Source organism: Sinohyriopsis cumingii, chromosome 18, assembly GCF_028554795.1.
Source record: "Sinohyriopsis cumingii isolate HCF-2022 chromosome 18, ASM2855479v2, whole genome shotgun sequence".
NCBI lineage: Eukaryota > Metazoa > Mollusca > Bivalvia > Unionida > Unionidae > Sinohyriopsis > Sinohyriopsis cumingii.
The window spans coordinates 42,063,331-42,077,315 of record NC_142978.1 but is presented as its reverse complement, the minus strand read 5'-3'; the positions used below and the strand labels follow the sequence as shown (position 1 = coordinate 42,077,315).

The 13,985-nt window shown below is 35.5% G+C and overlaps 1 protein-coding gene across 1 annotated transcript; it reads left to right on the top strand.

Moving 5' to 3' along the window:
- The first annotated feature begins 13,042 nt into the window (after positions 1–13,042).
- On the top strand, positions 13,043–13,780 carry LOC149776491 (uncharacterized). The gene has a single exon (XM_089941313.1). It carries the CDS (start codon positions 13,043–13,045, stop codon positions 13,778–13,780), a length of 738 nt encoding a protein of 245 aa, XP_089797439.1.
- The last annotated feature ends 205 nt before the right edge of the window (positions 13,781–13,985 follow it).

Sequence of the window (13,985 nt, the reverse complement as noted above, 5' to 3'; positions counted from 1 at the left end):
GCTAATATTCAGGTGGATATGTCAGTGCTGGCGTAGTCGCGTGGTTACTTCGTTCTACAAAACATTCAAACCGAAATTGAATTTATGTGGGTTCGATCCCCACAAGAACCACTGACGCAGTCCATGCACTATTTTGCTTTGTTGGATAGATTTCCATAGTACTTTATAACATGGCACGGTGCATAAAAGTCAACAAGTTCTCGAAATTGGATATGAAAACTCCCTCATCGTGAAACAAATTTAAAGCACAGGCATAAATTATACATTGAAGGTATGTAAATAAACGTAATCCCTATTTACTACAATGATCACACCCTTGGTTATGCTGTGGAAATGTTTGCGTTCAAGAGAACTGAGTGTGTGTGATTTGGATTTTTAACGTAGCTTTAACAATTTTTCAGTCATATCGCTATGATGTCTGCATTGTGGCAGTTTATAGTGATGTCTAGCACTGGGGCATCATGCTGCAGACATGTAGCATGATGTCCTACCCAGTCCCATTATCCTGACACCAGGCCGACCACTCCTAACCTCTTAATGCTGAGCGCGAAGCGAGGCAGCTGTTAGTACCATTTTTTGCAAGTCTTTGGTATGACTCAGCCGTGGATCGAACCCACGACGCTCTAATCACTAGGCCACCGGAGCGGTCCAAGAGAATTGATGTGGGTTTTTTGTGTGCACTGTTTGTACGTTTTATGAGTTTTTTTCCTGTTATCATATTATCCTAATAAGCTTATTTCTATAAATTAGTGTTTCTTAGAAAGACAACCGACTTTGTTGTAGAACTGTGTCATCACAAAGATTATGTTACACCAATTTTTAAAGTTCTACAACAGTCCTTATTCATTAGGGATGTTGTTGCAGATCATCTTTCATCGAATTTAGACCTCTCTTCCAACCTTTATCACCATACTCGTATCATGTCATGCACAGCTGAACAAACGTTTTTAAAAAAAGCTGTACTACCCCTTTTTGAGTGCCAACAAATAATGACTGTCATCCTATTGCTAGCGACAGTTTATCCAAGACAGTTTTCTTGACAGTTTTTTTTATTGAAAAAGTATTTCTCAGTTTTTCTTACTTAGGCAATTATCTCTCTCCCTCTCTCTCTCTCTTTCTCTCGTTTGTATCTCGTTGTTTTCCGCAAATAAAAATTAAATGTTGTCGAACCCCATAATATTCACCAAAGCTGACGACGGACTTTTGCATCACTGCCTCATTTAAAAAATTTCGAATAGTTTATATTCATCAAAGAATATTTTATTGACGTTAATCCATATTACAATATTGAATGGATTACAATCCCCTATAGCAAATGATTATCCTAAAGAAAGTTTAAGAAGAACATGTTGGAAATTGTTGGATGAAATTTCAAGAAAGTAATCTTGTGCATACTTTATTTCAACATTTCCAAAGATTATTCATCAGCAAGCTGCTTGGTGCCAAAGTATTTTAAAGGAATGATTTAATTGCCTGTACTCGCTTTCATTGTGAGTCCCACCAACACTCACTAGCATAAGACATTCCTTCCTTTGCTTTCTTGAAAAGAAAAATTAAATTTGGCCACAAAGGTCTTTATTAAGACATTGAGTTCACTCCATAAACCGAAAACTACTGGTTGTTCAGCATTAGGCAGTTTTACACAAGTTTCTTAGTAATACGTTATCTCATTTGTGTTGGATATGCGTTATTGGGATCAAAATGCAGTAACTCCGCGGGGTTTTAAAGGGGTCTTTCTACGGATGTTTCATATTCTTTTTCCATTCGAAATGTTTCTGTCTGTGCGCGAAGGACAGATTACAAGAGTATTCGAGCCCAGCTATATAACTCACCAATATCACGGTTCGCACCTCCGCGACTAATCGCCATATATTAAAGCTGGAAACTTTTAGAGGTTTTAAACTTTTGTACCTTCATCCAAAAAAAAAAATATGTAAGATAAAGTGAAACCAATAATTTAAGTAAAATCAACAAAAACTTTAAATCCCTACAACACAAAGTGTAAATCCAAGAGTTACTTACAGTTTTGTGAATTAAAATCGAAATAATTCTAAAAGTCCAATCACAATACCAAAAATATAGAATGTTCCGGGTGAATTTCAATAGCCTTGAAAGTCATGATGTACCATAATGATGCAATCCAGAATGTGTTCGAATGAGTTCACGATAATTCAATAATAATGTATAAGGTACCAATTAAAAGCCAATGAGGACTTTAGAAATTCGAATGAATGTTTAAATAAATAATTCCTCTAAAATTATAAAACAACTGTAAATTCTGATAAATGGAATCCCATTGACATATATAACACGAATGTATTATTTGTTTACCAGATCGCCATTTATAAACATTTCACTTGCCCAAAAATTGCAATGGAATGACAATATTTGGAAAAGGAAAATCTAGTTTCATTGTAAACAAGACTAATCTTGAACTCACCTGTTTGTAAACACGTTCTTTGCAATGTACAATCATGGACAAAAGTTAGGTATGTAAAAATGTTGTTTACATTATCTATAACTTGCAATTATGGACAAATGTTAAGCAAACAATTAAAACTATATATATATATATATATATATATATATATATATATATATATATATATATATATATATATATATATATATATATATATATATATATATATATATATATATATATATATAATAATAATAATGGTAAAACATTTAAAACACGGAATTTACGTAAACAATTGACCGATAAAAGACAGTTATAGATTACTGAAAGTTTGCTTTGTGGAGAAAGAAAGCCATTTAAAACAAACTGTTCTAGCTGCGTAAGAAAAATAAAACCTTAATTTTCTTCTGTCACTCCGGTGTGACAATGATTGTTAAAGCTCGACAGTGATGCACATTAAACACTATGCTGGTTACTGAGTTCCTGTTATACTTCAAATAAAATGCCAAAATACTTAAACGAAACTGCAGTCTTAAAGCAATACAATACATATGTTTAAGTTGTCATTAGGACGACTGATATTGTACGTGTACAAATGAATATAATCTGATAAAGACCTCAATTCTATTTCTCAGAGCAAAACAACCAAGAGCATAAACCATACCTGAAATCCTTTAGAAACATTATAGTCTACTCCATTATTATCTGTTACGGTAATTCATTAACGGCAAGTATATGGCCTAATATCTTTTTTCCTCACAGCGGAACTTTGATGAACTATGTGGTTGGGGTGAGGTACTCCCAGTATTTTATTTAAACTATTATAGAAGTCCCACCCAGGTTCTATTTTGTTGGAAGTTAAATTTATTGAAAGATAGATGTAAAGCTCGGAACCCCCAGTCAGCAATGCCGACGGTTAGATGGTTAAATATGCAAAACAATGGTTGAAATTCAATGAATAACAATATAATAACAATTCAATAATGAAATGACTCAAATTTCAAATTACACTCCTTCCGATCGGCCCTTAAATAAGCCTATTGCATCACTTAATTAGCAGTGTGAGATTGATTTCCACCTGTCCTTGTATTGATACTAATCTGTTGTATCCTTTCTCTCTCTTCTTTCTCCCAATTCCTTCTCCTCTTCCTCCCCGACCGTTCTTCAAATTTCTTGTCCCCCTCCTCCTCGACTTTCTCTAGACTCCTTCTCCTCCTCTTCCACTTTCTTCCCCACGACTACATTCCTGTCGACATCGACTATATCGGCTACAGTCTCAATTCCGTCTCCACTCTTGAAGGCTTGGGACCCAATGGAACCAGAAGTTCTCTGTCCCCTAAAAAGCTCCGTTTTCGAAGCTTTGTCTTTCCTTAGAATCTACTTCTAAGTTCCAGATTGCGAGTGGCTTCTTTCTCGGAGTAAACCCTCTTGATCTGCAGTCCTTCCAAGCGAATACTAAATTACGATTTCGGAATGTATCATTTGGGTCTGAATTGTAATCACGTCCTCTATCTCAATTTTGATTGGATATCGCTGTGGACCGAGCCTATAAAACTTTGCCGACAATATCCCTCTCGCTGTCTGTCATCGTGGGGACGGATAAGAACTCGCCCCGTCGACCCCGTGGACCTTCCTTTGATCCTTTAACTAACTTTTATTAAGTGACGCGACCGGTCGCTTTTGCCGACTCAAGTTTCCGGCCTCTGGCTGGTCATGGTAACCATGCTTAAGAGTTCAACACTAAAACCACGGCAATCTTTAGAGACCAAACAAAAGGCCGCGGTAATATTCCCAAGACAGGTAGATTATAGCTTATGCATGACTTTATAGATAGCTGGGTGCTTTGCAAACGTGAAAGACGCACACTGACAAGGAAGAGTTGTATGATTTTATGAGAAAGAGTTTTTTTCAGAACTATCTTTGTTCATGTGATATAGTTTATTTTTAGCGTTGCATATACAGATATCATCTTTAAAAGAAAACATTCACTTGAGTTTATTAGTCCAGGCGTAGTTAATTGGTTACTTCGTTTAAACAAATATTGAGTAAACCTCTCAAATATGTGGGTTCAAACTCCACAACAACTACTGATGCAATCCATGCACTCTTTAGCCTCGTTTGGTGTTTTGCTTGTGACTTTACACCATATTTACCATCATGCCAACACTTTAAGGCGTTTCACCTTCTCAATTATTATTTTTTATAACCTATTAGTCCCATCACAAATAATTCACATGCAGATACACAACAAATCAAACACCTTTAGATTTAATTAGGAACTACATGGCTCAAAGCCCACTTATCCGGCTCTGGCCTGAACTCAACTACGAAACTAAACCATGCCATCATGAAGCCTCATCAATACTGCACTCTGCGACGCTTTCCTCTTGAAATTGGCTAATTGGCTGAGAAATATTTCCCCAACACCGTCTCCTTTTAATCAAACAACTAATCACTAAAATATAATAAATTTATAAAATGGAGGAGGAAATACAAATGGCGCGTACCCTAGATTTATTACAGTATCTAGTCAAGATCCAGACTTGGAGCATGGATACTAATTGCACACAGTTGAACACTTTTTCTTTCCTGTGTGGACTGAGCCTTAAGAACTGTTCCCGCTGACCATAATGACAAGTCAATGTTATCGGTCAGTAATGAGTACATTCTATGTCTCCCGATTAGCTAGAAGCTCGTGTAAAAAAAAAAATGTATATAGTAAAATAGCACACAGAACAAGAAAATAAAAACAAACCAAGAATATCATATTTTTCTTTCTTTCTTGTTCTTACTATTTATGGTAGGTCGTGATTGTTGTTCTTTTCCGTCATGATGGACTCACGAAAACGTGTAACAGATCACGGCCATTAAGAAATGTATTCTGGTTTTTCTATATGACATTCTTGATGTGACCAGGCGCCAACACAGAAATTAGCGGATGACAGGCTGCATGGTACGGAAATGTACGGAGTGAGACGAATATGATTCATTGTTTTATTGGGGGGGGGGGGGGATATTAAAAAAATACATCATTTTCACTCATCATTTGGCTCATTCAACTTCAATATATAGATATATTCGAAAACAAAACTTGTATCTTTATTTTTTCGGCGATGACGTAGTTGTGACATAAAATTTGAAGCATGCTCTTTTAGTATATTGTAAAATAGCGGCTCAATTATGTGCCGTAAAGGAGTTATTCATGACGGTGTGGTGTTCTACGTAATCAACATCTTCCCTTCATAATTAATGAGGTTGTGAATTTTTATTTTGTATTTATATTTAATAGATGTGTGACATTTTCTAAAAAAATTTTTGGATGGTATAGCTCTATGATACTCTATCAATTTGTATTAATAATTATTTATTCATTTGTTATTTAATTTACCTAACACTCTTTACGGAAATGTAGATTTGTTTCTTTCCAACTATTTGTCTTTTTGGCTCATGTTTTGTGTCGTTATCTTTTTTAGTTCTTCAGTTTTTCTATATTATCAACGTGTCTGTTAGTAAATCAATGACATGAATATTTATTTCGTTTATTTGTCATAATGGTGTGCTACCTGTCTATTCGCCTGTCAGCATTGTGATCTATTTTCTATCAGTCATATACACTGTTACTATTAATACCTCTGCGCGGTTTAATAGGTAAGTTGACTTATTTATTCTCGTTGTAGGCGTAGTCAAGTGGATACTTCGTTCTTGGCTTGGTTTCAAATTTTGTTTTGAAAACAAAACAATGTGATTTCGATTTTGACGATGTCCGTACACCTTCTTTTACTTTCATAGTATGCTTTGTTTACCGCACAAATATTACTTTTTGTTTCAACTATTACAGGTGATACAGTTTATTTATTAATGAGAGCACGAATATATTTTCGAGCTATGTTGGGGCCGGATTTTGTTCACCAACAAATCCAAGGCCACCACGCATACTCCCCATACCCCATAAAATTAAATAGCCCCTTATTTACAACACTGAACAGGTAATATACCTTTCGCAAATGCCTATTAATTTTGAGGGATGCTAGAGCCAAGGTCACTGTAACTTGAACTATGATCAGCCCAGTTTCCTTGGCCTAATTTTCATCAAACTTCATAGGTAGACAACACTAGAGAACAGGGGCAGTTCCCTTTTCTTTCTGGGGTCGACCGATTAAAATTCATCGTCACTGGGGATGACATTGTAGTTTTTGTTGGTTTTCCTTCGACGATGTAAATTTCACGTACCCGTTTTTCATCAGGCTTTATAGGTTGTATATAAATAGCTTTAATTTTAACTTTAATGACAATTTAAACTACAGATCAGTCTGATTAAAATCGGATCTCCACTGCCCTACTTGATTCAAATAGGACGGTGGAGGTCTGATTTTAATCAAATTGATGTTTGACTATTGAATTTTACTGATTTTGTCTCATTTTAGCTGCATATTTGACTGTAAGAGTTTACTGTTTTGTCTCTTATTACCTCTGTCTGTTAGACTATAATAATTGATTATTATTTTCTCATTTTTAATCCACGATGTTATGCATGGTTGTTATGTTTATTTTTTTTCATATACTATACGCTAAGAAGCCGAGCGATGAAGTTTATTGACTGCTTGGTCAAACTTGTTACTTGAAAAGAAAAAAACTCACCTAAATTGTTAGAAGCGTTTTTAAGTTAGATTATATGAAATCTAAACTGTAGGTGATAAATGTTAGAAATTGTCCTGTTAGAAACAGGAATCCTGGTAATTATAGTTTAACCGTCAATGTAACTGTTATTGCACTATATCTACGTAAAGCATTGCGCTAGCTCAGTCATATGACACATTTACACAGTAAAAATAACTTTATGCTCATATGGGAAGATCTGACATAACATTATTGTGCTGGCGTAGTCAAGTGGATACTTCGTTGACAGTTTGGTTCTGTTTCTCGTAATGAGTCGAGAGTTAGTGGGTTCGAATCCCACAAGATTCACTGACGCTATCCTAGCACATTTTGTAATTTATATTTAAAATGTTGTCTCCTTGCTCATATAAAATATATGCTAATACTGCTCTGTTACTCGTTTTCAACTCGTACTTCCCTTTAAAAGGGCTCTTTTTATAAAAGATTTCCATTATTCTGTTTTTCTTCTTTTCTATACGTTTTAGTTAAACTCCAGTATTTTTTTAATTTTTTTTTGCTTATGTATTCACCTGAATGTTGTCTTTCCTTATCGAACATATTATATAAGCAAAACAACGTGTAGATAGATAGATAGATAGATATATAGATAGATAGATAGATAGATAGATAAATAGATAGATAGATAGATAGATATTGCATGATAAACTGGATATCGCTTCAGTCGACATTTGTCTGCAAGAAGACTATACTGCCAAGTCTAAACATGTTTTCGTTTTCATTTTCTGCTTTGTTCATCATGCTCCATTTATTTACAAGGAATTGTAAATCAACAGGATCTCAATAAGTTGAAATGTTTTTTTTTTGCAATAGGACAAAATATCGTTAAGTATGATAATTAATTTGAAATTATAAAACAAATGGTGGATTTCAGAAATCGGCCTATGTTTGGAGAAGCTAAAAACAAATTAAATGAGTTTTTTCAAAACTGGTGCGTAGTGTAAATTTGTTCAACAGGCACAAACAAAGATAAAGAAGAAGATATAGTATAACCAAACCAGAGAGCATATAATGAATAAAAGAGACAAATATATCATAATAATTAAAAATTTAGAACAATTCCGATAATAAAAGTTTGTTTCCAACCACTAAAACAAAACATTATATGAAAATGTTAGGTATTCCATCTATTGGCATCAATGAAGATGGCGAAACGTGTCATTGAAGTTGACCTTTATAGTGATCACTTTTATTGATCACTTTTATTGATCACTTTCATTAAATGTTTGTGATTTGATTTATTACTCCTACTACAAGCGAATCATTTTTGGCAAAATTTTTTTTTTTTTCTTCTTTTCAATCACTTGAAAATGTAGCCAATTACTTCTTTGGGTTAACAAAACGTAGTTGTAGCAATATCTGGTGTTATTAGTTGTCTGATAAGCTGACTATGTATGAGCACTGGCAAGATTGTTGTTTTTTGTTGTTGTTGTTGTTGTTGTTTTCTGATCACGTTATTTTACCTGTTTTCACATTTTTGGAATTATTTGCTTCAGTGATTGTAGGCGAAAACATACCATCTAGCTGAAGTCAAGGTTCATAAACTATTTCAAGAAGTACACCACAGCAGCTCCGTCCACAATTAGAATTCATATAAATAGTTGTTAAGTAAACTACAGCAGTTCCGTCCACAATTAGAATCCATATAAAATTAGAACCCATATAAATAGTTGTTTGCTTTTAGACGAGGAGTATTCTGAACGTTTCTTATTCTCCATTTGTCATCGTGCCAGAAGCGCGAATCAATGACGGCGGTGCCTTAGTGCCTTACTGAAGGTGGACACAATAAGATGCAACTTGTACTGTTCGTGCTAAAGTTATCATCCTTTTTTCTCTACATAATATTTAACCCCTTAGTTTTCCTTTAAGTTTTCTTCATTTTCTTGTGGTGGTGTTAAAGTTTGTTTATTGCCCTTCAGAATAGACACCGTTGTCGATATTTAACCACAGTTTCACGAGCACAGCCATCAACTAATTACGTTATGCATAGGCCATGACGGTCGTGAAATGAACATTAGATATTGCACGAGCTGCAATCAAAACATGATCTATCCTTTGTTAACATTTTATTTTTGCTCGTATTCTCTTAAAAGCTGACATGGATAGCGATGAAAAATATAACATGGGTGAAGGCAGTTCATATTCCGAAAATGGATGTTAAAATAAGCGTCTTACAGTGAATTTATGGAACAAATCAATTTGTGAAATACACGGATATATGCGCGAAGATTCCGTTTGAATTTCATTCTGTGCCGAGAGATGGACCAACGAAGCCATAAATAGTAAAACGTTGCCGTAAAAGGTTGTTGTTTATTCTGAACACTGTTTAAATGGAATGCTGACAGAGAGAAACTATTGCCAGATCATGTTGGGACATGAAAGCAAACAAACACCGAATGGGCGCAAACTCCCGAGACATGGATGGGCTACTAAAAAAGTAAATTGGTAGGCACCAGTAATGATCAGTATGATGATAATCACGGTGTTTTGGAAAGTGAATTAAACATTTTGATAGGCGATGAGACTCTATGGAGTTTAATTATTTGCTAACGATTTTTTAAACTTGACTAAAGATGGAACTTGAAATGACACAAAAGTGAAAAAAACTATTTTCCAAATCTGTAACTTAAATAAATAACACATTCATTAAAATAATAGCACGCTGGAAAAAATCACAGCCTACATAAAATATAATCATAAATTTATGGTCACGGACGCATAAATGGTTTCAAATGTTTACCGACACTAAGTGGTTTTGGTCAATTTCATCACCTATGCGTGACATTAACTTCTCTACATATAATATATGTAATCTTGTAACATGGCCATTTAGGTACTTTTCATGACATTTTACATTCACAGATTATGGTCATCTGCAATAAGTAATAAGAGATTACATTTCCTCATATCAATGCAAAACATTGTCATCTATGTTTGCATATAGAACCCTCTATTCCCTTTGTTCATAAAAATCAGACTGTCATCTCTGTTTGCATATAGAACCCTCTGTTCCCTTTGTTCATAAAAATCAGACTGCCATCTCTGTTTGCATATAGAACCCTCTGTTCCCTTTGTTCATAAAAATCAGACTGCCATCTCTGTTTGCATATAGAACCCTCTGTTCCCTTTGTTCATAAAAATCAGACTGTCATCTATGTTTGCATACAGAACCCTCTTATTCTCTTTGTTCATAAAAATCAGACTGTCGTTGCCACTCTTTAGGACATCGTATTTCTTGTTCGAAAAAATTCATCCAATGTAGGTCACTTGGTAGGCACTGGACTTTTAATTTCAAGTCTTTATTTAAAATTCTATCCAGGCTCGATTACAACCAGTTTTCCTGCACAGAAACACGCGTTCTTTTTATAATAATAGAGAAAAAAAATCTATTGGAATTTAAATATTTTTTTGGCTTCCACTTTTCACTTTAAAGTCCATGCTTTGTAAATTTATTTCCTAAAAATTTGCAATGCAAATATTCTCTTACAAAATATGTTTAATCAGTGGAATCCATTATGGGAAGTTTGTGCGTACTGTTTGCACTAATCATGAGTTTCCTTGCATCTTTTAATACGGTACGTTTTCTTTGCGTCATTGTATTGGTACGACTCATTGTGTTAAAAACTAAGTAAGAGAAAATAGTGAAAACCAACAAGTTTAGTAAAATTCAACAAATAATTTATTTCCCAAGAATACAACGTAAAAATAAAAAAGAACTTACGTTATTGTGAATTAAATCCCAAATAGTCCTACAATTTCTAAAAAAAACCCCAAAAACTAAAGAGCATTCCAAATGAATTCCAGTTGTGTTCCGAATTAATCCCATGTTTAATTTTTTGATGTTTCAATAGCCTGGAATGTGAAGATGAACTAGTAGCCTTGATGTATCACAATGATATAATCACAATATAGCATCATTTTGCAACTTTTCAATCTGAGTATTGTCCAGAGTCACATATTTCCTTGATTAGAGTCTTGAAAGAATGTACATCTGCTTTCGGATTACGCTGCGTAAAATTCTATCAATATTTCCATTTTGAAAGTAATTATAGCTTGATAACATCTGTAGTTTTTTTTCCGTCTCCATCGACAGCTCTTAACGAAACCAAATAATTGTCACCATACATCACATTTGACCGATATGTCATGTCTATAGATTTTGTAACTTTACAAATCCGAAGGCATTAAACTTTATTACTTCTGCATTCATTGTATGTAATTCCATCAATTAATTTGACGCGCTGATTTGCTTTGGTTACAATCTATTTCATTTGTGATATGACGTCACAGCTGTTGCGCATCGATATTAGTACAATGGACGATAATTAAAAACAATATGTACAGAAACAGAAAGAGAGGAGAGACTGACAGGAGTAATTTCATTATTGCAACTGTCGGTTCTACAAAGTTAGATTGACCTTGAAAGAGTTAAAAGGGAGAATATTACAATTAGGCTAGTACAGGGGTGGGTAAACTACGGCTCGCGGGCCGCATGCGGCCCGCCAAGGGCTTTCATGCGGCCCGCCAAGAGTTTTCATGCGGCCTAGGAACAAGCATCATTCGCACTGACTCTGTTTATGTTAACTCTGTTTATCAAATAAATGTGCTTCTTTTTTAAGTTTAAGTTTTCAAATATTAACAACATATTAACAACTGAAAATTAATTATGATGTTATTTAGAAAAACCTTTTGTTTTTGCTATTTAAATATTAATTATTTTACTTAATGAACTATGCGGCCCTCGACAAGGTGTAAATTTGTGTATGCGGCACTTGCACTGGAAAGTTTGCCCACCTCTGGGCTAGTATAAGCATTTTCAGCGCTCTCACCACATGCACACAGCGGATTATCTCTGAAATGGGTCGTGTATAAGGCATAATGTATCATTGCATTTAGTCAAAACCCTGTATGTACGCTATTAAAATTTCAGTTGGCATCTTCCTAATAGAACAGAACTTAATGCTGTTTTTCCCCAATTTTGCTTTCACATACTGATTTCTTTGCCTCTTCGTTTATTGTGATCAGCGAGATAGATTATTACAGCTTTGAACATTATACTTTTAGAATAAACTCGTACTTATTCGTGGACAAGGGTTCATTCGTATATAGTTATTACTATTGATAAGATTATATTTTTTTCATTCACCATTCAATGGCGGCGATAGCTCAGAAAGATACGAGGGAGATGTACCATATACAATTTATAAAAGTTGCAAAGCTTGTGAAATCTATGACAGTTCTGCTAATGTCGACACTCGTTTTTCCTCATATAAACTTTAAGCCGACACATTTCATTCACAGTTTCCCTTTCTTCGAGTTTCTCAAGTTTCAAATTTTCTAATTTGAGAACCTTTTCATCCGTACAGCCTATCATATAAGACGATGTTTGTATTATATTCATGTAACGGTCGAATGCCATTCAAATATATCCTTTGTAGAGTTTTTTTCAGTGAATTGGTATTTATGCTTTTCTAGTGAATTTGTATTTAAGTGTTTTTAGTCATAATCGGACAAGTTATCGATATTTTGTACCCAGTTCTCCAAGGTGAGGTGAAGTAACTCCAAGGTGTTTATGATTGCCATCGAAAGGTAAGATATCCTTTTTAAAGGTTAGTTTAGGAAAGTCGGGCTCGAATTGACGTGAAACTAACAGTACTTCCGTCTTGGTAGTATTGACGTCTACTAGTCTGTTTTGACCAGATGTCGTTGATATGTAAATCTGTATTCAGTAGTAATAATTTAAATACCAACGATATCTGGTCAAAACAGTGACTAGTAGACGTCAGTACTACTAAGAAGAAAGTTCTGGCACCGAAACTGATTAGTCTATTGTTCTCCGCCATGCTGACTAATGCTTTCAGAGACGGAGATGTTGGAGTAGGCATCAGGTACCGTACAGATGGAAAACTGTTCAACCCCAGGAGGTTTTAAGCGAAAACCAAGGTTATGACAGACACCATCAGGGAATTCTTATTTGCTGATGACATCACCCTCAACACTGGCTCAGAAGCTGACCTGAAGCGCAGCGTCGACAAGTTCTCCAGCTCCTGCACAAGCCTCGGTCTCACCTTCTGTACCAAGAAGACTGAAGTCCTGCATCATCCGGCCCCTGGAAAGCTTGTTGTTAAGCCCAATATCATCGTCGACGGCCAAAAACTCAACGCAGTGAACTGCTTCACTTACCTTGGCAGCACACTGTCACAGAGCATCACTACTGACGTCAAGGTGAACCTCCGCATTGCCAGAGCCAGCGTAACTTTCGGTAGACTGCAAGCCAACGTTTTGAATAGAAGAGGCATCATCATCCAGACCAAACTAAAGGTCTACAAGGCAGTTGTGCTTCCCACACTACTTTATGCTGCATGCGAAACATGGACGGTGTACCATCGCCATGCCAGGAAGCTGAACCACTTTCACACCACAAGTCTCAGGAAAATCCTCAACATCAAGTGGCAGGACAAGATTCCAGACACTGAGGTACACGCCCAAGCAGGTCTCCCCAGCATCCACACCATCCTGATGCAGTCCCAGCTACAATGGGCAGGACATGATGTACGCATGTCAGACCACCGGCTGCATAAGAGTCTCTTCCATGGCGAGCTACAACAAGGACAGCGATCTCACGAAAGTCAGAAAAAAATGCTTCAGAGACGGGTAAAATATACGAACAGCTCCATAACTTAGATGGTACTTGGTTCAGTTCTGTTGTATGTTACTATTGTCACTAATGGAGAATGTTAAACTAAATATAACCCAACATACTTAATGACGGTGAACACGACATGTGTACATTCAGACCCAATTGGGGGGGGGGGGAGGGGGAAGGCATACAGCTGAAGACTCCTTGTTATTTTTTTAAAAATTATTTTTAAAACTGTTAAATAATCTC

What these genes read in the sequence shown, in the direction of transcription:
- LOC149776491 (XM_089941313.1), top strand. Translation starts at nt 13,043, where the DNA reads ATGACAGACACCATCAGGGAATTCTTATTTGCTGATGACATCACCCTC.